Raw genomic sequence first — 22,414 nt, forward strand, 5'->3', positions numbered from 1 at the left:
ATGGATCCACCTATCCGCCAGAAGAGCACACGCTGACCATTCCCAGCTGCGATCTTAATCATGGAAAAACATGGACTTCGCTGTCAACTTGCCCAGGGACTCCCATGTCCAATAGCCAATAGCCACGGCAAACGGCGAGATTGCATAATGCTCTTGAGTTTAATGCAGCAATAAAAGATAATCCTCTCCATCTGTTAATTCTTGATTGAGTTGCAAACTTGATACAGGTTGGTTTGTATTACCTATCATGAACAGAAATTACAGCTAAAACATGTTTTTCTTTTGCATCGTCGATACCACATCAAGATTGGTGTCGTCTACCCCCACAGAAAAAAAAAGATTGGTGTCTTCTTCATCTTACCAGTGTTCGTAGCAAGTCATCTTGCCTCTCGGCGGGCAAAGTCCTGCTTAATTCTGAGGTGCTTCAGCCGTCAGCATCAAATATATTACGCATTTCATCGCAAAGAAAAAAAATGCCTTTCAGACAGTGTCCAGAGTTGATAATAGCCGGTGTGGATGGCTTCTTAATTTAGCTCCTGCATCTGCGTGCGTGGCATCCTTGTGGTTCATTTGCATTCTACTAACTCAGATAAAACCTGATCCTGGTTTGACGAGTGTATGGCTTTGGATCACGACCGCCACCCTCCGAAGATATTCCAGCGAGATTTGTTCTTCCTGCTTGCACTCGCAGTGATAACCTTTTTGCCTGCAACTTGGAATTCTTGGCGCTCCTCTGCTTCTGGTTCCTCGTCTTCCTGAACACCTTCCAGGACAGAGACCACTGAGTCCATGGTCGGCCTCTTCTTGGGGTCCAAGCACAAGCACTCAAAGGCAAGGGCAGCGATTTTTTGCACCGCGGTGAACGAGTACAGACCACCTAGACTGGCATCTATGACGCAACGTATCTTGTGCTTATGTTTGAGATATGGTCTAGCCCACTCCACAAGTTTTTGCTCCTCTCTTGGCCGATTCCGGTCAATGACACGGCGACCAGACAACATCTCCAGAAGCACTACTCCAAAGCCATAGGTGTCACACTTCTGTGTAAGATGACCTGCAAGTGTAGAGCTGTTATACATAAGCTTATTACACCTTCAATATGAGCTCTGAATGAAGCTGACAACAAAACAAGAAAGACACCATCGCAACATCTTCGCACCAAAATAAATAACATTTGTGAACCAATGCAATAACAAAAATAAAATGGTTAAAAATAAAAAAAGGCCATTTAACACCTTCTCTAAATTCTGAATACCATGTACAACTTTTCGAACCCAGAGTAAGTAATTGGCATGCTTGCTTGGTAGCCTTAAAATGGTTTGCGAATATTTGGCATACGAACATTTGGCTAGTTATGCGAGGTTGGCAAAGTAGGCAACCAATCATTTGGTTGCCGGTTCTTTTTGGCTTGCCTATGCATCGGCAAGCCTATGTAACGCAACAGAAGGCAACCTTACAACTATCAAACATGGAGGCTCGCAGGCTTGATTTGGAGCAGCCTCCAAAAAATATGCCGATTGCACGGAGATAGCGACTCTGCTAGACTGCCCTTTTCGGCCAAAATCACCAAACGAGGGTGATTATTATGGAGATCGGACACTTATGGCAACTCTACTAGAGTTGCTCTAAAGTATTGGACCCTAATACCCGAGGTGCGTCAGCTGGGGGTCTGTCCTCCTGCGATTCATTCGTTCGTGAAGGCAGCCTCCAACGAACGTTTCAGGTGGTTCGCTCTTTGTTCCCTCTAGCGTGACTCCTGTTTGACCCAGAGACCCATTTAACTTCTCTTCTTTTTAAAAAAAAATGCCACCAACAAAAAAAATACCATATGATCTAATTAATGAAAAAATGTCATGCTACTTTATATCAACTGCCATCTCTCTCATTTTATAAATATACAATGAGGAAAACAACAACAACATAACATAGTCTTTATTCCCAAACAAGTTGGAGTAGGCTAGTGATGAAACCCATAAGATCTCGCAACAAACTCATGATTCTGACACCATGGATAGCAAGTTTCCCCTGTCCATGGCTAGTTTTTTGGTGATACTCCAGTCCTTCAAATCCTTCTTTACGGACTCCTCCCATGTCAAGTTCGGTCTACCCGACCTTTCTTGACATTTTGAGCATGCTTTAGCTGTCTGCTATGAACCGAAGCTTCTGGAGGCCTGCGCTATATACCCAAACCATAGACGATGTTGGACAAGCATCTCTTCAATCGGTGCTACCCAACTCTTATCTCGTATATCATCATTCTGGACCGGTCCTTGTGTGGCCACACATCAATCTTAACATGCGCATCTCCGTCACACCTAACTATTAACATGTCAAATTTTAGTCGGCCAACACTTAGTGCCATACAACATTCCGAGTCAAATCGCCGTCCTATAGAACCTGCCTTTTAGCCTTTGTGCCACTCTCTTATCACAAAGAACGCCAGAAGCTTGGCGCCACTTCATCCATTCGACTTTGATTTGATGGTTCACATCTTCATCAATATCCTCATCCTTCTACAAAATTGGCCCCAAATATTAAAAGGTGTCCATCTGAGGCACCACCTGCCCATCAAGGCTAACCTCCTTCTCCTCGTGCCTAATAATACTGAAACTGCACCTCGTGTATTCAGTTTTAGTTCTACTAAACCTAAAACCTTTCAATTTCAAGGTTTGTCTCCATAGCTCTAACTTCCTATTAACCCTTGTACGACTATCATTGACTAGCACGACATCATCCAAAAAGAGCATACACCAAACTATCCGCTCAGTCAGTTGAGTGTCTTCTTAGGTTATAGCGATGAGCATAAGGGCTATCGTTGTTGGGATCATGTCGGTCGTCGGATGCGTATTTCTCGGGATGTGACTTTTGATGAGTCTTGTCCCTTCTACCCGCGTCCATCCTCCTCGACCTTTGCAGTGGAGGATATATCTTTTCTCACTTTTCCTGACACACCGATCACTCCCGTTGAGCCCTTGCCCGTCCGTCCTATTGCCCCTGCTTCTCCACCTGTTGCAGATTCGACGCCATCATCTCCCATGGTTTCCTCCCCTCACTTGTTACAGGATTCTGCACCTTCATCCCCGGTGTCTTCTTCGTTACCTTCGCCTACTCCGGAGATCCCTTCTCGTATTCTTCCTTCTTTTCCTTAGTATTATACCCGTCGTCCATGTGTTGTGGATGCATCTACTGATGTACCATCTTCCTCGTCTCAACCTAGTTATGGCTTGCGTCCTCGTCCACTTCCGCTCGTTGATCACCTTGGTTTTCCAAGCATTGGTTCTGCTGTTCTTGAGCCGGCATCTTATCGTCAAGCTGTTGTTCATCTCGAATGGCAGTTTGCGATGGCCGAGGAGCTTGCAGCTCTTGAGCGCACAAGCATGTGGGATCTTGTTTCTCTTCCTCCCGGTGTTCGTCCCTTCACTTGTAAGTGGGTCTACAAGGTTAAGACTGGTTCTGATGGTTCTCTTGAGCATTACAAAGCTCGTCTTGTGGCTCATGGCTTTCAGCAGGAGCATGGTCGTGATTATGATGAGACTTTTGCTCCTGTGGCCCATGTTGGCTTTTAAATCACTAGATCAAATCACCCAGGAGCACCACGTATGTGTACGTGCAAAGCTAACTCAGAACAAGCACACTGACAGCTTGATCGATTAGCGCCTTGTACACACGTATGTGCAACAAGCCAGAGACTTGCGTATGAATACGCTTCAGCTGGCTAGCTTCGGCTGATTGGATCAAGCACGCGGGAACGAATCAAGTCGGCTCTCTCGCCAAGAACGTAAACATGCGAAGGCACTGAATCGTTGATAGCCGCAGGCTCGTGTCAAGCCTGTCGAACTTTGTATTGCTTTCCTTTGATCTGGTTTTGTTACAAGGACGGGGTACACGCATATATATATGCTGAACATAGGCTAGCAACTAACCGAGGTGATTTAGTATTCCTAATCCTACTTGGATTAGAATACCAATCATACTAGGACTCATGCTTAACTCTAACATTCACCCCCCTAAGCAGGACGTCTTCATTACGACCTGGATCCAAAACATGACTACTCGTAGGCTTCATCCTTGGCGTTGCCTTCGTCGTTCCTTGTAGCGTCCCATTCACCAGCTTTGCTGCCATCGACTCATTGGTAGCTTGACAGCAATACTTTTCGTTGGTCGTGTCTTCAACCTTCACATGTTCATCGGTGCTTGGTAGACTGTCTTTCAAACCATCAAGGGCACATCTTTTGAACCCGAGCATGACCATACTTTGGTCTAACTTTAAATTCCAAGCTATTGGCGCTTGCTTCAGTCCGTAAAGTGCCTTCTTGAGCTTGTAAACTTTTGCTTGTTCGCCTTTCTTCTCGTAGCCGAGGGCTTGTTCCACGTACACTTCCTTTGTGAGATCACCGATGAAGAAAGCAGTTTTAACATCCATATGATGAATCTTCCAATCCTCTTGTGCTGCCAAAGCTAGGAGCACTCTCACCGTCTCGAGTCGAGCAACCGGTGCAAACACCTCATCATAGTCAACTCCTTGACGTTGTACGTAGCCCTTTGCAACGAGTCTTGCCTTGTACTTCACAATGGCACCCTCCGTGTCCTTCTTTAACTTGTAAACCCACTTCAAACCTATCGCCTTTTGGTTTGGAGGTCGGGTTACCAAAGTCCACGTGCCATTGCTCTCAATCGCCTTCATCTCCTCATCCATGGCGTGCGTCCAGCTAGGACTTTTGCTCGCCTCCACGAAGTTCGCCGGCTCCTCAACTCCGAACAGACATAGTCCGGAGTACTCGAGCGTAACTGGTTTTGTGTACTTGTAGACTTTCTTGAGGGTCTTGTAGCGACGAGGCCCTGAGGAGTCTGTTGTGGCTTGCGAAGGAGGTGACACAATTTGTGTCGATGTTGATGCACTTGAGGGAGATGGCCGAGTCCCGGGCGTGTCATCGACATCCGCGTCGTCGGCGTAGTCGTCGTGACCGTGACCATCATCTTGATCGTCGTCGTCACTATGCGCCTCGTTGTCGATGTTGTCGTCGAGATCTCCACCCGTGCCATGCGCGTCGTTGTCGCTATCTCCTTGCAACCTATGCGCGTCATCGTCGGTGTTGGCACCATGATGATCACTACCATGGTGGTCACCTTGGTTGGGCGTCTTGCCAACCACGTGGACGTCCTCTCCTGCATCATCGTCAGTTGGAAATTCAACCGTGAATATGTTACCGTTTGGAGCATCGTTGGTTGCTGCGCTCCAATTCCACGCTTTGTTTTCTTCAAACACGACGTCGTGTGAAATCCGTAGACGCTTGGTTTGTGGATCGTAGAAGCGGCATGCCTTGGTGCCGGAACTCCTCTCGTATCCGATGAACACCATCTTGGTGCTACGATCGGCAAGCTTTGAGAGATGCGGCTCCGCCGTCTTCACATGTGCCACACACCCGAACGTCCGTAGATGAGACACATTCGGCTTACGTCCGTAAATTGCTTCATACGGAGTCTTGCCGACCACCGCCTTCGTTGGAACCCGGTTGAGAAGATAGACCGCCGTCGAGACAACTTCTCCCCAAAAAGTCCCCGGCAGGTTCTTGCTCTTGAGTAAACTCCTTGCCATGTCAACGACGGTTCGATTGCGTCTTTCAACGACCCCGTTCTACTGCGGCGTGTAAGGTGCCGTGAGGAACCTTTTTATGCCAATCTTCTCGCAGTAGTCGTTGAACTCATTCGACGTAAACTCTCCGCCGCGATCTGTCCGTAGAGCGCGAACCTTCAACTTGTGTTCCATCTCCGTTGCAGCCTTCAGCTTCTTGAACGCTTCAAACGCCTCATCTTTAGGTCGTAAGAGAATGACCCACATATATCTCGAGTAGTCGTCTACCACAAGGAAGAAATACTTCTTTTCCGCGTGAGTTGTCGGGGTGATAGGGCCACATAGATCACCATGGAGCAGCTCGAGTGCATCACTTGCACGATAGGTAGACTGAGCAGGGAACGGCCTGTGGTGCTGTTTTCCAACCAAGCACCCGTCACATACTCGATCAACATGGTCAATAACTGGCATCCCGGATACCATCTCCATCTTTGACATCTTCTTCAAGGCGTAGAAGTTAACGTGTCCAAATCTAGCATGCCATAACCACGAATCATCATCACTCTTGGCAAGCCAACACTCCGGTTGAGATTGATCAAGGTTGAGGATATAGAGCCTATTCCGTGTGCGATTAACATGAGCTAGCACGTTTCGGAGGTTGTCGAAGATCGTCATCACTCCGTTCTCGATATTCACCTTGCATCCATTCTCGTCAAGCTTCCCAATAGAGATGATGTTGTTGCGCAACCGTGGGATGTAGTACACTCCGGTGAGTATGCGATGTTCGCCTGTGAGACCCTCGAAGAGGACAGATTCTTGCCCGCAAATCTCCACAGCTGAACCATCACCGAACTTGACCGAGCCTTCAACATCGTATTCCAGCTCGAGGAATTTCTCCTTGCACCCCGTCATGTGGTTACTAGCACCCGTGTCGAGATACCACAACATGTTCTGATCACCGGATAACTTCGGTGTCACTTTCTTCTCATGAAGTAGCACCTTCCGGCTTGGTTTCACAACCACCGTTTCAGCGAGATCACAAACTTCGGCCATCAGAAGACCTGGACCTTCGCCTTCCTGCTTTGCCAAATTTGCCTTGATCTCCCACTTGTTAGGCTTTGGACAATCCTTCGCAAAGTGCCCCATCTTATTGCAGTTATAGCACTTGATCTCGGACAAGTCCAAGTTCCGTGGCTTCTGCTCTTTAGATTGGCCCGCCTTACCACGACCTTGTGGTTTGCCTTTTCCTTTGCCTTTTCCGGTTTGTCCATCGCCCTTCGTGTTGCTTGAGCCTTGGCCACCGTCACGCCTTCCTTTGCTACTTGGGGCCTCCCAATCTACGCGCGAGTACATGAGTTGGTCACTACCTCCTCCTTTGCCTTTCCGACAGCCACGAGCATTCTCTTCCCATGTCCGCAAGCGTCCGATCGCCTCCGTTATGGTCATGTCGTCGATGTTGTAAAGCTGCTTGAGCGTGCCGATGATGTACGTGAATTTATCAGTCACTAAACTGAAAAACTTCTCCACGATCTCGGTCTCCTCGAGCTTTGAACCAAGCGCGCGGATCTCTCCCACCAGAGTAGTAAGACGCATGGCGTAGTCGTTCACCGATTCAGTTTCCTCCATTTGCAACTTGTGAAATTGGCGCTTCAGCACTTGTGCCCGAGCCTTGGTGACGCGATCTTCTCCGATCCTCATCTCCTTGAGTGCGTTCCACGCCTCTCTTGCCGTCTTGAACTCCGCCAATGTCATCAGCACGGAATCCGGCACAGACTGGGCTATGGCGGCCATGGCACCTTCGTCGCGCTCCTCGTCGACGTCATCGTCCGTGATGGCCTCCCACACTCGAAGAGATCGGAGAATAATCTTCATCTTCACCGCCCACACGCCGTAGTTGGCGTCGGTGAGCATCGGGTACTGGATGGGGATGTTGCGATGCGCCTGGACGTTGGCGCCGCCCGTTCCTCCACCACTGGTTGCTGACTTGCCGCCCTTCTTCACCATGTCGCCGTTCTTGTTCGCCTTGGGACCGCCTTTCCTAGACTTGACCGACTCAGCGTCGCTGTCCGTCATCGTAGATCGTATATCGTCGAGGCTCTAGATACCAATTGTTGGCTTTTAAATCGCTAGATCAAATCACCCAGGAGCACCACGTATGTGTACGTGCAAAGCTAACTCGAACAAGCACACTGGCAGCTTGATCGATTAGCGCCTTGTACACACGTACGTGCAACTAGCCAGAGACTTGCGTATGAATACGCTTCAGCTGGCTAGCTTCGGCTGATTGGATCAAGCACGCGGGAACGAATCAAGTCGGCTCTCTCGCCAAGAACGTAAACATGCGAAGGCACTGAATCGTTGATAGCCGCAGGCTCGTGTCGAGCCTGTCTAACTTTGTATTGCTTTCCTTTGATCTGGTTTTGTTACAAGGATGGGGTACACGCATATATATATGTTGAACATAGGCTAGCAACTAACCGAGCTGATTTAGTATTCCTAATCCTACTTGGATTAGAATACCAATCATACTAGGACTCATGCTTAACTCTAATAGCCCATATGACCACTGTTCGCACACTTCTTGCTGTGGCCTCCGTTCGCCACTGGTCTGTGTCACAGCTTGATGTTAAGAATGTCTTTCTTAATGGTGAGCTACATGAGGAGGTTTACATGCAACCACCACCTGGGTATTTTGTTCCTGATGGCATGGTATGCCGTCTTCGTCGCTCTCTTTATGGCCTTAAGCAAGCCCCTCGCGCCTGCTTTGAGTGTTTTGCCTCTGTAGTGACTATCGCTGGTTTTTCAGCGAGTGCTCATGATCCAGCGTTGTTTCTCCACCTTTTTGCTCGTGGTCGGTCTCTTCTTCTTCTATACGTTGATGAGATGATTATCACTGGTGACGACCCCAAGTATATTGCCTTTGTGAAGGCTCGTCTTAGTGAGCAGTTTCTCATGTCCGATCTTGGCCCTCTTCGCTATTTTCTTCGGACTAAGGTCACTTCTACCTCTGATGGCTTTTCTATTTCCCAAGAAAAGTATATCTAGGATCTGCTTGCTCGTGCTGCTCTTACTGATGAGCGCACTGTTGAGACTCCCATGGAGCTCAATGTTCACCTCTGTGATACTGATGGTGACCCCTTGCCCGATCCGACGCGTTATCATCATCTTGTTGGGAGTCTTATCTATCTAGTTGTCACTCGTCCGGATATCTCCTACCCGGTCCATATTCTAAGTCAGTTTGTCTCCGCTCCCATTTCGGTTCACCATAGTCATCTCCTTCGTGTTCTTTGATAACTTCGGGGCACGATCTCTCACCACTTGTTCTTTCCTCGCGCTGGTTCATTACAGCTTCAGGCCTATTCGGATGCTACGTGGGCTAGTGATCCCTCGGATCGCCGTTCACTTTCTGCTTACTGTGTTTTTTTGGTGGTTCTCTCATTGCCTGAAAGACAAAGAAGCAGACCGCAGTTTCCCGTTCGAGTGCAGAGTCTGAGTTGCGAGCTATGGCTTTGTTGACGACAGAGGTGACTTGGTTACGGTGGTTACTTCAGGATTTTGGTGTTTTTGTCACTACACCTACTCTGCTATTGTCTGACAATACAGGTGCTATTAGCATCGCGCGCAACCCTGTGAAGCATGAGCTCACCAAACATATTGGTGTTGATGCTTTCTATGTGCGCGCTGGTGTGCAGGATCATGTTATTGCTCTTAAGTATGTGCCTTTCGAATTACACTTAGCGGATTTCTTTACGAAGGCCCAGACTAGAGCACAACATGACTTCTATCTCTCCAAACTCAATGTTGTTTATCCACCATGAGTTTGAGGGGGGGGGGGGTTTAGAGTTATATTCTAGCCTGTATATTTTCCCCGTTATATGGGGTTTCCTGCATATTTACCACCTGTACATGTATATATATATATTGGTCATTGGCCCTCAGGGAACACAAGTTGTATATTCCTAACAGTCCTGTGTTATCTTTTGTAGCGTAGTCGCTTGCGTTGTGTGTGTTCCGACTATCACGGGATCGGCTTTGTAAGAGGGCCACCTCACCACCTTGTATCGTTCAGCCGTGTACTTTGTTCGGTTGTTGCTTTATATATAAAGTGGGGCGAAATCCTGTTTCGAGAGATAGGAAGACAGAAACATACTTAATACATGAGCTGCCTTTTTCTTTTGAACGGTTGTACCCCTCCTCCTGTTATTACCTCCCCTACCTCTTCTTAAACCGGCTTGGTTATGGCCGTGCAGCGCATAAGTAACCTTTCATGTAATTGACCATATGGTCCCCAGGCTCATGCCAGTTTTGAAAGCAGACCAGGCTCACGCCAGTATTGAAATACATAAGGTAGAGACTGCTCTACCTTCGTTTCAAAAAGAAAAGGAAAAATATGGTGGCCTTGTATAACTGCAAATTATATTTTAGATAGTGGCTATGTATACAAAATAGGAGGGAGTAGTGAAGATCACGGATGACCGTCATGTGCCAATGTTCTTTTTAAGGTATTCCATGTGAAAATTAAATGTTCGAGTTTTCAATCTACTTTGTTTATTGCTCATCGATTTCAAATGAAAAACCTATATGCATAGTGTCTGAAGTTGTATTTCGAAGATTACCTGTTGTAATATATTCCGGAGCAGCATAACCATATGTTCCCACAACCATTGTGGATACATGACTCTTCTCACCAACGGGACCATCAGTTGCGAATCCAAAATCACTGAGCTTCGCAGTATAGTCCTGCACAGTAGTATGATGCATTCCTTTCAGTGGATATCACATGATCATAAAGGTGAAGTGCGATGTATTGACGATCCACTTACGCTGTCAAGGAGAATATTGGAACTCTTAACATCTCTAACAATAATCTTTGCTTCTGTACTGTGAAGGTAAGCTATTGCTTTCGCAGCTCCAAGTGCAACTTTCGTTCTCAGGTTCCATGCAAGAGGTTGACATGAGCCTCCTATATCAAAGATTTATATAGCAATTTATAAATATAACACACTATGGCGTTACACTATGCAGTACGAATAACAGTGGACAACAGTGGAGCACAAAGTCCTAATTTAACTTACTCCCAAAAAGATGTTCTTCCAAGCTCCCACGTGGTAGGAACTCGTACACTAGTAGCCGGTGCTTATCCTCCAAACAGTACCCAAATAGCTTCACAAGGTTGGGATGGGAAAGGTGACCTAGGTAATTGACTTCTGCCTGTAAATGGAAACATAACAGAGTTACAAATCCTGCAATATTTCATCAGCACTTGTGAAGCTGTAACTGCCAAAATAGAATTCATCACTTCAAGATAAGATTTCGAAAGTGTACTTAGACCACACATGAATCTACATAGCTTCGAGGACAACACCACAAAATAGAATGACAGTTATACTCACCAACCACTCTCGATGCCCTTGTACCCCCTCGTGGTTTAATCTTTTCACTGCAACAGGTATACTAGTGCAAGATTTGCCAGATGACAATGTGTTCTCATCGATCCATCCTTTATATACAGTTCCAAACCCTCCTTCACCAATCACACAGCCAACATGAAACTTCCTTGTGGCTGACCTGAGATTATCATAACTGAACACCTTAACACTGGCTAATGGCAAGATCTGGCATTTAATACTCCCATCTTTACGACCACCTAACATTCCTGCATATCATGTCTTCAGTACTTTTTAACGAACAAAACATACACAAAAAATACCAAATTAGCTTAATATTTTAAAAGAAAATGTTCTCTGGTTGATACGCTTTTGTATTGATCTACGTCAGGTCCATAGTTATGATGTTCTGCAAGATTTAAATGTTTGGTTCTATTCTTTAGGGAAACTGCACAGAAACTAGGAACAGACTCAAGCAAGCTTGGTCACTTACCATCATCTAAAAATGGTATGAGCGGAGAGAAGCATAGTTGCCTGGAAAGGTCCAGGAGGGAGTCCAGTATGTTACTTAGTTGGAGTCTGGTCAAAAGTACTAAATGCTTACCTGAGTGCACGCATGGGTTGAAGGCCTGATTGCTTCGTAGGTTGGTGACCTACAACAGAACTTTAGAGCTTTAGCTTTTTTTATATGAGTCTCTCTTAGACTGAACATATAGTAGTATTTATCCCAAAAAATGTATAGCAGTATTTAAACATTATTAGTCCTATTCTGTAGACACACTTAAACCACATTACAGTGATTGGTTGAGACATCAAAGAGCAGGCAAACTGCTTTCTGTTTGTCAGGTGAGAAGACACAACCAAATAATTTTGAACTTATTGTGCATGTCATGAAGTTAATGTATTTCTATGGATAATGTACAGTTTAACTAGTTATGCATCAGAACATCCCGATCTCTTCTTAGAAAACATCCTGATATAAAATATGCGGATGTGTAAGATGAGGGTTCCTTTATAGATAAAGGTAACTTAGATTGGCAGGGTGTAGTAAGAAGTGTGCTTTTTACAAACATGAGGGATTTGTCCAATATTTGTTCTTTGACTATTAGTTCACGCATTTTGCGTTGCGTGTGGTCAGATCCGGCATTCTCCATCAGAGAGCACTACTCATATTTTTGCAATTAGCTCATACCGGACCTAAAAGATTTAGGGAAAACTTATTAATTGGAGCAGACGAGTGGCCACATGTTGGGCAGTCAAGGTGTGGAGCCGCTCTGCGAACCTGGGTGTGACTACTGCGGCAAGAGGGCAGGGGAATGGCCCTCTCAGCGCATACAAGGTTGGACATAGCGGTACGACTGCTTTTCATAAGCTATGCTTGGCAGTTTAGTTTGTTAGAATTATCTTAGTGGTGCCTTTTGGCTTCTGTATTCTAGTCTCTTGGCATCCTCTTGTAGCCTTTTGGCATCCTCATGTATGTGTATATATCTGGCTTTGTCCTCATAATAATATACGTTACTATTCCTCTAACATCAACATGGTATCATGAGCCTAGGTTAGGGATCTTTTTGTGGGTGCCGCAACACGCCCAGACAATCGGCTGTGCTGCTCCATACCGCTGCTGCTACCCCGCCCCCGCGTACAGTTCATTTGTTGCCGCTGCTCCCACCCACCCCTCTGGATCGAGCCGATACTCGACTTGCTTCCCGTCGCTGGCCGCCTCTGTCATTCGCCGCAGGACCATCTTCAATCACTGGTTCCCGCCGTCGGCGGCCTTCAGATCGAGGACGCCTGGCGCCATCAAGGTCTGCGACCAACCTGGTCTGAGCAACGAACCGCTCTTTCTCGCTCACGCCTCGGCGCCCCTGCCGTCGACGCACAAGTGAAGCACCACGTTCCTCCTGGATTGAGTCCCGACGCTTGCTCGTGGTCCTGCGTCGACCAGATCCAGCCTCGTGGTCGCGCCGGAGTCCCTGCCGCTCCCCGCCAACCGTCGCCCGGCTGTCACCGCCGACCGCTCGTCCTGTCGCCGCCAGCGTCGTCCACCGGCCGCGTTCGCCGCCGTCCACCGGTGCCATCCGCCTGTCGCCACCGACCGCCCATCCGGTGTTGCTGACTTCCGCGGGTGAACACGTGTGTGTCTGTGTGGCGTGGAACTACTATTAGTTCCAGTCCGATTCGTGATCTAGATCCAGATTATATTCCTCAAAAAAAAATGAAAAAACAAGTGGGGTGTGATGTCTTCGTCGTCGGCCTACATCGTTGTCCCTCGCTGCTCGGTGATTTTTGATGGGGCTAACTATGCTGAGTTTGCTTTCATTATGCGCATTCACATGCGTGGTATTCGTCTTTGGGGCGTTCTTTGGCGAGGTCCCGTGTCCGCCGCGCCCAGTTCCTCCTGTGACTCCTATCCCACCGACGCCACAGGTTCTTCCCACGGGTGCTTCTGAGGCTGATACGGAAGCAGACAGGATTGTTGATGATGATGCAGAGGCTGCTTATAATCAACAGGTTTTGGATTACTCTAGTTATTAAATCGTTAGCACCACATAAAAACATTCCCCCTAGAGTAGTTGTCAATACGAATAACAGAAACTCTGTTATAGCCATTTTTGTACATTCAATGTACTCTACGGATAGAGGAATACATAAAGTTGAACATAATAAAATGAGAAATTGAAAGATTTCGTTGAAATTGTTCGTTTGGATATTTCCCGAAAAGCTAATTATAGATTCTTCTCTCCATCGGAACAATAGGGCCATTATGCTTATTACTAAACTTGATGAAGAGATGAAATAGAACCAAGGTCTATCTTTTTTATCAGAGGTTGAATCGATCATCAGAAGAAGAATTAGGCCAAAAATTAGGATACGAATGCTCTTTCCGATTATCGAGATAATCTGACTGCCAACACTCAGTGGTGTGATGATTATGCCCGTGCTGCGGCTGTCCTCACTTCCAGTGTGCTGCCTCAGTTTGCTTCTGAGTTTATGGGGTTCAATACTGCCTTTGAGATGTGAACTCATTTTCGCCAGCGCTATCAGCCCTCTGGTGATGCTCTCTACCTATCTGTGGTCCGTCAGGAGCATGCTCTTCAGCAGAGAGACTCTACTATTGATGAGTTCTACACTCGAGTTCTGCTATCTGGCATCAACTTGACTCTCTTTGCTCTCCTGTTTGTGTTACTTGCCCGTGTTGTCAGACTGTCAGGTCAGACCTGGAGTTTCATCGCGTCTACGAGTCTTTGTCTCGCCTCTGTGGAGAGTTTGAGCCTCGACATGCTCAGTTGTTTGCTCGTGGTCGTGTGCCTATTTCGGAGGTGCTTTCTGAGCTACGTGCTGAGGAGACTCGCCTCGGTGGAGCTGGTTTAATTCAGGCTCCTTCTGTGCTTGCTACCCGAGCAGCTGCTCCATCAGTGTTTTCTCCCAACAGGGCTCCACCGCTATTGCCCACTCCTTCTGCTAGTGAGGCTCGCTCTTGTGACGACCGCTCTTGTGACGACCGCTCTCATCCTCATACTCATTGCAGCTACTGCAATAGGGATGGTCACCACGAGTCTGATTGTTTCAAGAAGCATGATATGCGTAATAGGGAGCGCAATTCTTCTTCTGGGACTCGAGCTTCTTCCTCGACGATGTCTACTCTCCTTGAGTGAGCAGGATATTGTGAAGCTTAAGCATCTACTTGCCGCTTCAGGTTCTTCAGCGGGTACTGTAGGCTCTATGACTCGTGCTTCTAGTGCTGAGCAACCACCGTCTACACAGTCAGGTACATCCCCATGGGTTTTGGATTCTGGAGCTTCATTTCATATGTCTTCTGATTCTTCTGTCTTGTCCTCTCTTAGACCACTCGATTGTCCTAATAATGTACCTACTGCTGATGGTACTCCTCTTCTTGTTGCTAGTCGAGGCACTCTTTCCACTTCTTCATTTTATGTTCAGGATGTTTCTCATGTTCCTCGCCTTACCATGAACCTATTTTCCGTAAGTCAGCTTATTGATTTTGGTTGTCGGGTCATTCTTGATTTTGATTCTTGCACTGGCCAGGATCGTCACACGAAGGCTCTGGTTGGGCTGGCCCTCGCTGCCTTGACTCCGAGGGGCTTTGGGAGTTAGACTGACTTCATGTTCCTTCCGCCGCCACCACACTCACCAGTACATCTGCCTTTGTTGCTTCACCTATCAGCTCCTTCCAGCAGTGGCATCATCGACTTGGTCACCTTTGTGGTTCTCGGCTATCATCTTTAGTTCGACGTGGTCTTCTGGGGCCTGTCTTAGGAGATCGTCTCTTTGCATTATCAGTGTTGTAGGGTTGGTAAACAGGTTCAGTTACCTTATCCTACTAGTGAGTCAGTGTCTCAACGCCCTTTTGATTTAGTTCATTCCGATGTGTGGGGACCAGCTCCCTTGGCTTCCAAAGGGGGCATCGATACTATATTATTTTTATAGATGATTTCTCTCGCTACACTTGGCTCTACTTTATGTCTTCTCGTAGCGAGGTTCTCTCTATTTATAAGCATTTCGCCGCCATGGTCCACACTCAGTTCTCTACACCTATTCGTGTGTTCCGTGTTGATTCTGCTGGCGAGTATATTTCCAAAGTGTTGCGTGGTTTTCTCGCTGAGCAGGGAACTCTTGCTCAGTTCTCTTGTCTAGGTGCTCACACTCAGAATGGCGTGGCTGAGCGCAAGCATCGTCACCTTCTTGAGACAGCTCGTGCGATGATGATTGTTGCCTCTCGTCCGCCTTATTTTTGGGTTGAGGTTGTCTCCACTGCTACATATCTCATAAACATTCAACTCTCATCTGCTCTACAGGGAGGTAGTCCTCTAGAGCGTCTTTCTAATCATTCTCCTGATTATTCTGCTCTTCGGTTGTTTTGTTGTGTTTGTTATGTTCTCCTTGCCCCATGAGAACGCACTAAACTAACCACTTAGTCTGTCGAGTGTGCTTTTCTGGGCTACAGTGATGAGCATAAGGGTTATCGGTGTTGGGATCCTATCGGTGGTCGGATGTCCATTCTACGCACGACCATCCTCTTTAACCTATTCAGTAGAGGATATATCTTTTTTCACGTTTCCTGATACACCTCCATCTGTGCCACATATTCCTCTACTCCTTCTCGTCCCACTATTGCAGATCCAACACCGTCTTCTCCTATGGTTTCTTCTCCTCCCTTATTGCATGTCACTCCACCTTCATCACCGATGTCTTCTCCATCTCCATCACCTCTGGTGGTTCCTTCTCATCCCACTTTTCCTTCTCATTATACCCGTCGTCGACGTGTTATGGATGAATCTACTGACGTGCCATCTACTTCTCATGTGTCGTCTTCCTCCCAGCTGACTTATGGTCTTCGGGCTCGGCCTTGCCCTCCTCCTGACCGCTATTCTCCTAGCCGATATGGTCTTTCGGTTGTACTTGAGCCTACCTCTTATCGCGATGTTGTTGTTCACCCTGAATGGCAGTTTGGGATGGCAGATGAGATTGTTGAGCGTAACGGCACATGGGATCTGGTTTCTCTTCCACCCTGTGTTCGCCCCATCACTTGTAAGTGGGTCTATAAGATTACGACTCGGCTCTGATGGTTCTCTTGAGCGTTATAAAGCTCATCTTGTGGCTCGTGGCTTTCAGCGGGAGCATGGTCGTGATTATGACGAGACTTTTGCTCATGTGGCCCATATGACCAGTGTCCGCACTCTTCTCGTTGTGGCCTCTGTTCGCCATTGGTCTGTGTCCCAGCTTGATGTTAAAAATGCCTTTCTTAATGGTGAGTTGCGTGAGGAGGTTTATATGCAGCCACCATCTGGATATTCAGTTCCCGATGCCACGGTATGCCGTCTTCGTCGCTCTCTCTATGGCCTTAAGCAAGCCCCTCGCGCTTGGTTTGAGCGCTTTGCCTTTGTGATCACTGTTGTTGGCTTTTCGCCCAGTGATCACGATCCAGCGTTGTTTGTCCACCTTTCTGCTCCTGGTCGCACTCTTCTTCTTCTATATGTTGATGACATGATCATCACTGGCGATGATTCTGAGTATTACCTTTTTCAAAGCCCGTCTTAATGAACAGTTTCTTATGTCTGATCTTCGTCCTCTTTGTTACTTTCTTAGGATTGAGGTTTCCTCCATCTCTGATGGCTTTTTTACTTCCCAAGAAAAGTATATCCAGGATCTTCTTACTCGTGCGGTTCTTAGTGATTAGCGCACTGCTGAGACTTCTATGGAGCTCAATGTTCACCTTCATGCTTCTGATGGTGAGCCTTGACTGATCCGACGCGTTATCGTCATCTTGTTGGGAGTCTTGTGTATCTTGTTGTCAGTCATCTAGATATCTCCTATCTCGTCCATATTCTGAGTCAGTTTGTTTCTGCTCCCACTTCAGTTCACTATAGTCACCTTCTTCACGTTCTATGATATCTTCGTGGCACAATCTCTCATCGTCTACTTTTCCCCGTTCTAGCTCGTTACAGCTCCAGGCCTATTCGAATGATATGTGGGCGTGATCCTACGGATCGCCGTTCACTTTCTGACTACTGTGTCTTTCTTGGTGGTTCTCTCATTTCCTAGAAGACGAAGAAACAGATTGCAGTTTCTGGTTCGAGTACAGAGGCCGAGTTGCGAGCAAAGGCTCTTCTGACAGCAGAGGTAACTTGGTTACGATGGTTACTAGAGGACTACACCTACCACCCTCCTGTCGGACAACACAGGTGCTATCAGTATTGCGCGAGACCCCGTGAAGCATGAGCTTACCAAACATATTGGCATTGATGCTTCTTATGTGCGCGTTGTTGTGCAGGATTATGTTGTTGCCCTTCAGTATGTGCCTTCTGATTTACAGCTAGCGGACTTCTTCACAAAGGCTCAGACTAGAGCACAACATGGATTTCACCTCTCCAAATTCAGTGTTGTGGATCCACCATGGGGGGGGGGGGGTAGAGTTATATCAGTGATGTCTTTTGGCCTTTTGTATTCTAGTCTCTTGGCATCCTCTTGTAGCCTTTTGGCATCCTCATGTATGTGTATATGTTGATATTCCTCTTAACATCAACATAGTTTTGGCGTGTCACCGAAGTATCACCACATTTTATGTTTTGCCGAACCTTTTTATCCAATATCTTGGTTACTGGACTGTGTAACCATTACCAGAAACATAGTTTCAGCGATGTAAACTTTTATGGCTGTGCGCATCGAGCAATAAAAAGTTCCGTTATCTAAAAACATAATTAGTTATTCATCTTAGACAAATATGGTGAACAATTTTAGTAAATCCAGATCTAATTAAATTATCAGGCTATAATAATACCCCCTCTATTCCTAAATGTAGTGCGCATAAAAAAAATCAAAAGTCAAACTGTCTAAACTTTGACTATGTTTATAGAGGAAAATATCTACATCTATAATATTAAATAAATATCCTTATATGCACCATTAAACATGTATTTTTAGTATTTTTATTTGGTATTATTTTTGTTGACACTTTTCTGACTGAACTTGGTCAAACTAAATAATGTTTGACTTTTACAAAATATTATGCTCACTACATTTACGAATAGAGTAAAACCCATCTGCCTATACTAAATATTAAATCCAATTCAATCCAATAAGCACATATGACAAAACTTATTTTTAGCTCTAGCAACTTATACTGTTATAGAAGATATTGTTTCTATTTCTTATAAATCGCATAATTATATGAAAATGGTATACAGAAAGTTAAGTTAATAAATAGTATAGGTAATGAAGGGAAGATTATAAGTAAATGGCAGGAGTGTATTAGTTGTAAATTAGTGGTTATTTAAAGAATATGGTAAGGTGTTTAATTTAGCTCTTCCATATATGTCCATATAGCAAGAAGAAAGGCACAATCTGTGGACAGATGCAAACAAACAAAAAGCCATGTCAAGGATGAAGGTATCACCAGTATAGTGTGAGCTTATACCTGCTCTGTTGGTGAACTTCTGGCTGCATCAATCTTATTTAGTTCATCGATAATGGTAGTATCAATCTTATTCAATTCATCCACAACCTCGGCTATAGTAGGCCTTTTCACTCGGTCAGCCTCCACACATCTTGATGCTATTTCAATGCATTTCTTAACTCCATGTGATGTCTGTGACAACACAGTTGTCTGCAATGCCTTTTCCCAGTTTTCAAGTACCTGCAGAATTGAGACATAATATGCTGGAAGGTGACACATATGCACACTGGTAATTGGAAAGAGCATAATATGTTTTTTTTTGGGGGGGGGGGGGGGGGGGGGATATTGTTCGACGTATATTTTCTTACAAGTTGAACAAATTCTTGGGAAGACATATCCGCAAATTTGGAGTAGCCCTCTTGTCCTGCCATTATTTTTATAATTGTAACACCCAAACTGAACACGTCAAACTTTGGTGTGATTTGGGATCTATTGATGTATTCTGGTGGCATGTATCCACTGCATGTATCAGATACACTTACTTTAATAACAAGTTATAACCACAGAAGTTGATTACTTTTCATCAGTTATGAACTCACGGTGTTCCTATAATTCCTTTTGTGGAATAGGTTTCTGTTGAATCGAAGAGTCTGGACAGACCAAAATCTCCTATCTTTGGCATCATATTCCTATCCAGCAATATATTTGCTGGTTTCAAGTCCAGATGGAAAATCGATTCTTTTGATCCATTGTGAAGGTAATTTAATCCTTCACAGATTCCTTTAATGATTTTGTAACGCGTGTGCCAACCAAATCCACACGATTCATCTGCAGAGGTAACAGAAATATGTCACCAGGCCTTAACTTGGGGATCGTTGCATTCATACAAAATGAATATTGTCTAAGTAGAGCAATATCATACCAGAGAGATGTTTGTCAAGGCTTCCACCCTCCAAATATTCGAAGCAGAGAGCTCTATCTTCCACCGTGGCAAGAACATATTTCCCATTGTGCTCTACACATTTATGACGTATTTCATGGCAGTAGCCAACAAACCTTACTATATTTTTATGGTGGACCCTCATAAGGTTAATACACTCATTCTGAAATTGCTTGTCGCTGTCAAGTCCTGGATGCTTGTAATAAAGCTTCTTCACGGCAATCACTTCCCCATTGTCGAGTGTTCCCTGTTAAAGTATCTTGTTAATATGTGTCAGGCCTCAGAGTTAGTGATGGTATCACTTGAAAAGAAAAATGGTATATAGTGATCATACCTTGTAGACTACTCCGTACCCGCCAACACCAATTCTGTTGTCCTCAGAAAAATCATTTGTAATTTTTTTTAACAATTGGAATGTAAAATCCCTTGGCGACGTACTTGCATGTTGTAAATTGTTCTCCATGGTATTGTCTAATTCCTAGTAGGACGAATTGGACATACCATCGACCTAGTAATACAGAAGAAAAAATCAGAGAAGATATGGGCATGTATATGCATTTTTGAGGAATTCATATGCACAATTTTTCACAAAGAATAGACATTTTGCTGCAGCCACACATTCAAGCATATGTTTTGTTGAAGGCGGATAGAGCCTAAACTTTGGGTCCAGTCAGAGTTGATTACAATAATGCCTCCCAACTTAGCAGAAAATACCCCAAAAGGAAAAAAAAACTACTAGGAGTGCATGGATGTCACCGGCGAGGTGTGGGAAGTAAATATTATGAGGCATAAAAAAACCAGAGAAAGGGGGAGGAAGAACCGAAGAACAGATCTGGGGCCTTACCTCTGTACCTGCGGTGGCATGGTACACACGGCGCAGGGAGTCGCCGTCAACGGACGACAGTAGCTACTGTAGAGACGGAGAAACTGCTGGCCAGGTCGCTACAGGTGGGTGTGGGTGCGCCCCCCTCCCCCTCCCCTCGCACCGCCGGCGAGCACGACGGCCGCAGGCCCGCAGGCAGGAAGTTGGGGAGGACCGCCGGACGGCTGCGAGGTTTGTGAAGCTTCTGCGCGTCTCCGTGGAAGCGAGCAGGGGGTCAATCCCGCGTTCGTGGCTCCTCTCGTTGTTCCTCGGAGAGTCGGAGTTGGACCAGACCTGGCCAAACGGGCCGGGCCGGGCCGGCCCACCATAATCGTGTCAGGCACGGCACGGCACGCCTGGGCCTGATTATTAGCCGGGCCGGGCCGGGCCGTGCCGGCCCACCGGCGCAGCCTCCCGGCCCAGGCACGGCACGGAGGCTATACGGGCCGGTCCGTAGGCATGCCAGGCCTGCTAGCCTGCTAGTTTTTTATTTATTTTTAGGCTATTATTTAGGCTGATTTTGGTTTGTTAGGCTGTTTTTTTGTCTATTTTAATATACTAGCAAAAAATGCCCGTGCCTTGCAACGGGTAAAACAAATCCTTACAGGCATGGCACTCTATTAGTAAACATCCAGACCACCAGGAACACGAAAGTTAGTCCTTGCTCTCTCCTCCTTGTCCACCACACCTATGCGACCAGCAGAACCATTAACAATGGCGCAGAAATGCGGATAACCATTAAGATAGATAGTTGTCAGATCATTAGCGACATCAATATTGTCGCTCCATCTCTTCTTCTTATGAACCCAACTCCCGATTTCAGATGAATAGACATGCACTCCGGTAAGCCAGGTGAAACCATGTCGGTCATCGGCCACCATCGGCAGCAAAAACACATGGAAATGAGGGGACACGGCTGGATCAAAACACAAGCGTTCAGTAGACACCAGGCCGGAATAGCAGCACTCCGACAACTCAGCCCATTCCTTGCAGCATCTAAAATATAAAGTTATCATGACTTGCAACATCTAAAATATGCTCCATCTGTCATCAACTAAGAAATGTGGATATCAACTCACTAACATCAGCTAGTTCTTGCAGATGGAACAATGAATAAAGTTGGTCCACACAGTCACCTTGTTTGCTTTTAAAAAAGAAACTATGCACAATTCAAATTTAACTCGACTAAAGAACAAAAAATCATACAAGGTACTAATTGTGCATGGGTCACTCTAGCGCTGGTCACGGCCCTAAAATGGCTCCAGCCCATGCCCTTAAGAATTAAAATAGTGACCAGTCACACTGGTTATTGAACCTAAGTTTTTCCGTCCATACAACTTTATGCAATGGAAGATATAGTGCACTGTACAGTACCACTCTCGGTCAAAATATGCTCACGACTGTTGGACAGAAAAATAGGCACTATCTGGATGTAAGTACAATAGTGCGGGTCAATAAGTGAGTATGTTACAGATAGAAAGCTAAGTATTTCTCTTGCCTCATGCCAATTATTAATACCTCACGGCAGATCACGTTGACATGAATGCCATGCTGTTTCAATGGAGCAAGTGATCTTGTAAACATAATCACACCACCTGTAGATAAAATTTGAGATTATACTGTGCATTAAACAGATCATACATTATATAAGAGGAACACATAGTAAGTTTATAGTAAAAGTGCAGCTGATGTCGGCACGGAGCATTTTAAATAGCCAACATGATCGTATGTGCAAGTT

The 22,414-nt window shown here is 45.8% G+C and overlaps 1 protein-coding gene across 2 annotated transcripts; it reads right to left on the bottom strand.

Annotated features, from left to right (window-relative positions):
- Positions 1-171: 171 nt before the first annotated feature.
- LOC123398743 (serine/threonine-protein kinase PCRK1-like) lies at positions 172-20,959 on the bottom strand. Of its 2 annotated transcripts, none has more exons than XM_045093197.1 (12): positions 20,659-20,959; positions 20,149-20,322; positions 19,797-20,061; positions 19,474-19,702; positions 19,243-19,393; positions 18,896-19,114; positions 11,564-11,612; positions 10,966-11,228; positions 10,648-10,783; positions 10,396-10,535; positions 10,189-10,312; positions 172-1,054 (listed from the first exon to the last, which is right to left on the bottom strand). In XM_045093197.1, exons 2-12 carry the CDS (start codon positions 20,275-20,277, stop codon positions 630-632), a joined length of 2,130 nt encoding a protein of 709 aa, XP_044949132.1. In that variant the 5' UTR covers positions 20,278-20,322; positions 20,659-20,959; the 3' UTR covers positions 172-629. The 2 variants fall into 2 exon arrangements, with proteins under 2 accessions (XP_044949132.1, XP_044949133.1); XM_045093198.1 differs by having other exon boundaries at positions 978-1,068.
- Positions 20,960-22,414: the final 1,455 nt, after the last annotated feature.

This window comes from Hordeum vulgare, chromosome 5H (genome assembly GCF_904849725.1).
Source record: "Hordeum vulgare subsp. vulgare chromosome 5H, MorexV3_pseudomolecules_assembly, whole genome shotgun sequence".
Classification (NCBI taxonomy): domain Eukaryota; kingdom Viridiplantae; phylum Streptophyta; class Magnoliopsida; order Poales; family Poaceae; genus Hordeum; species Hordeum vulgare.

Coding starts and splice junctions, on each gene's coding strand:
- LOC123398743 (XM_045093197.1), bottom strand. CDS start 20,277: ATGGAGAACAATTTACAACATGCAAGTACGTCGCCAAGGGATTTTACA. Junction 20,062..20,148: donor GGTACGGAGTAGTCTACAAG/GTATGATCACTA, acceptor ATACTTTAACAG/GGAACACTCGACAATGGGGA. Junction 19,703..19,796: donor CCTTGACAAACATCTCTCTG/GTATGATATTGC, acceptor TTACCTCTGCAG/ATGAATCGTGTGGATTTGGT.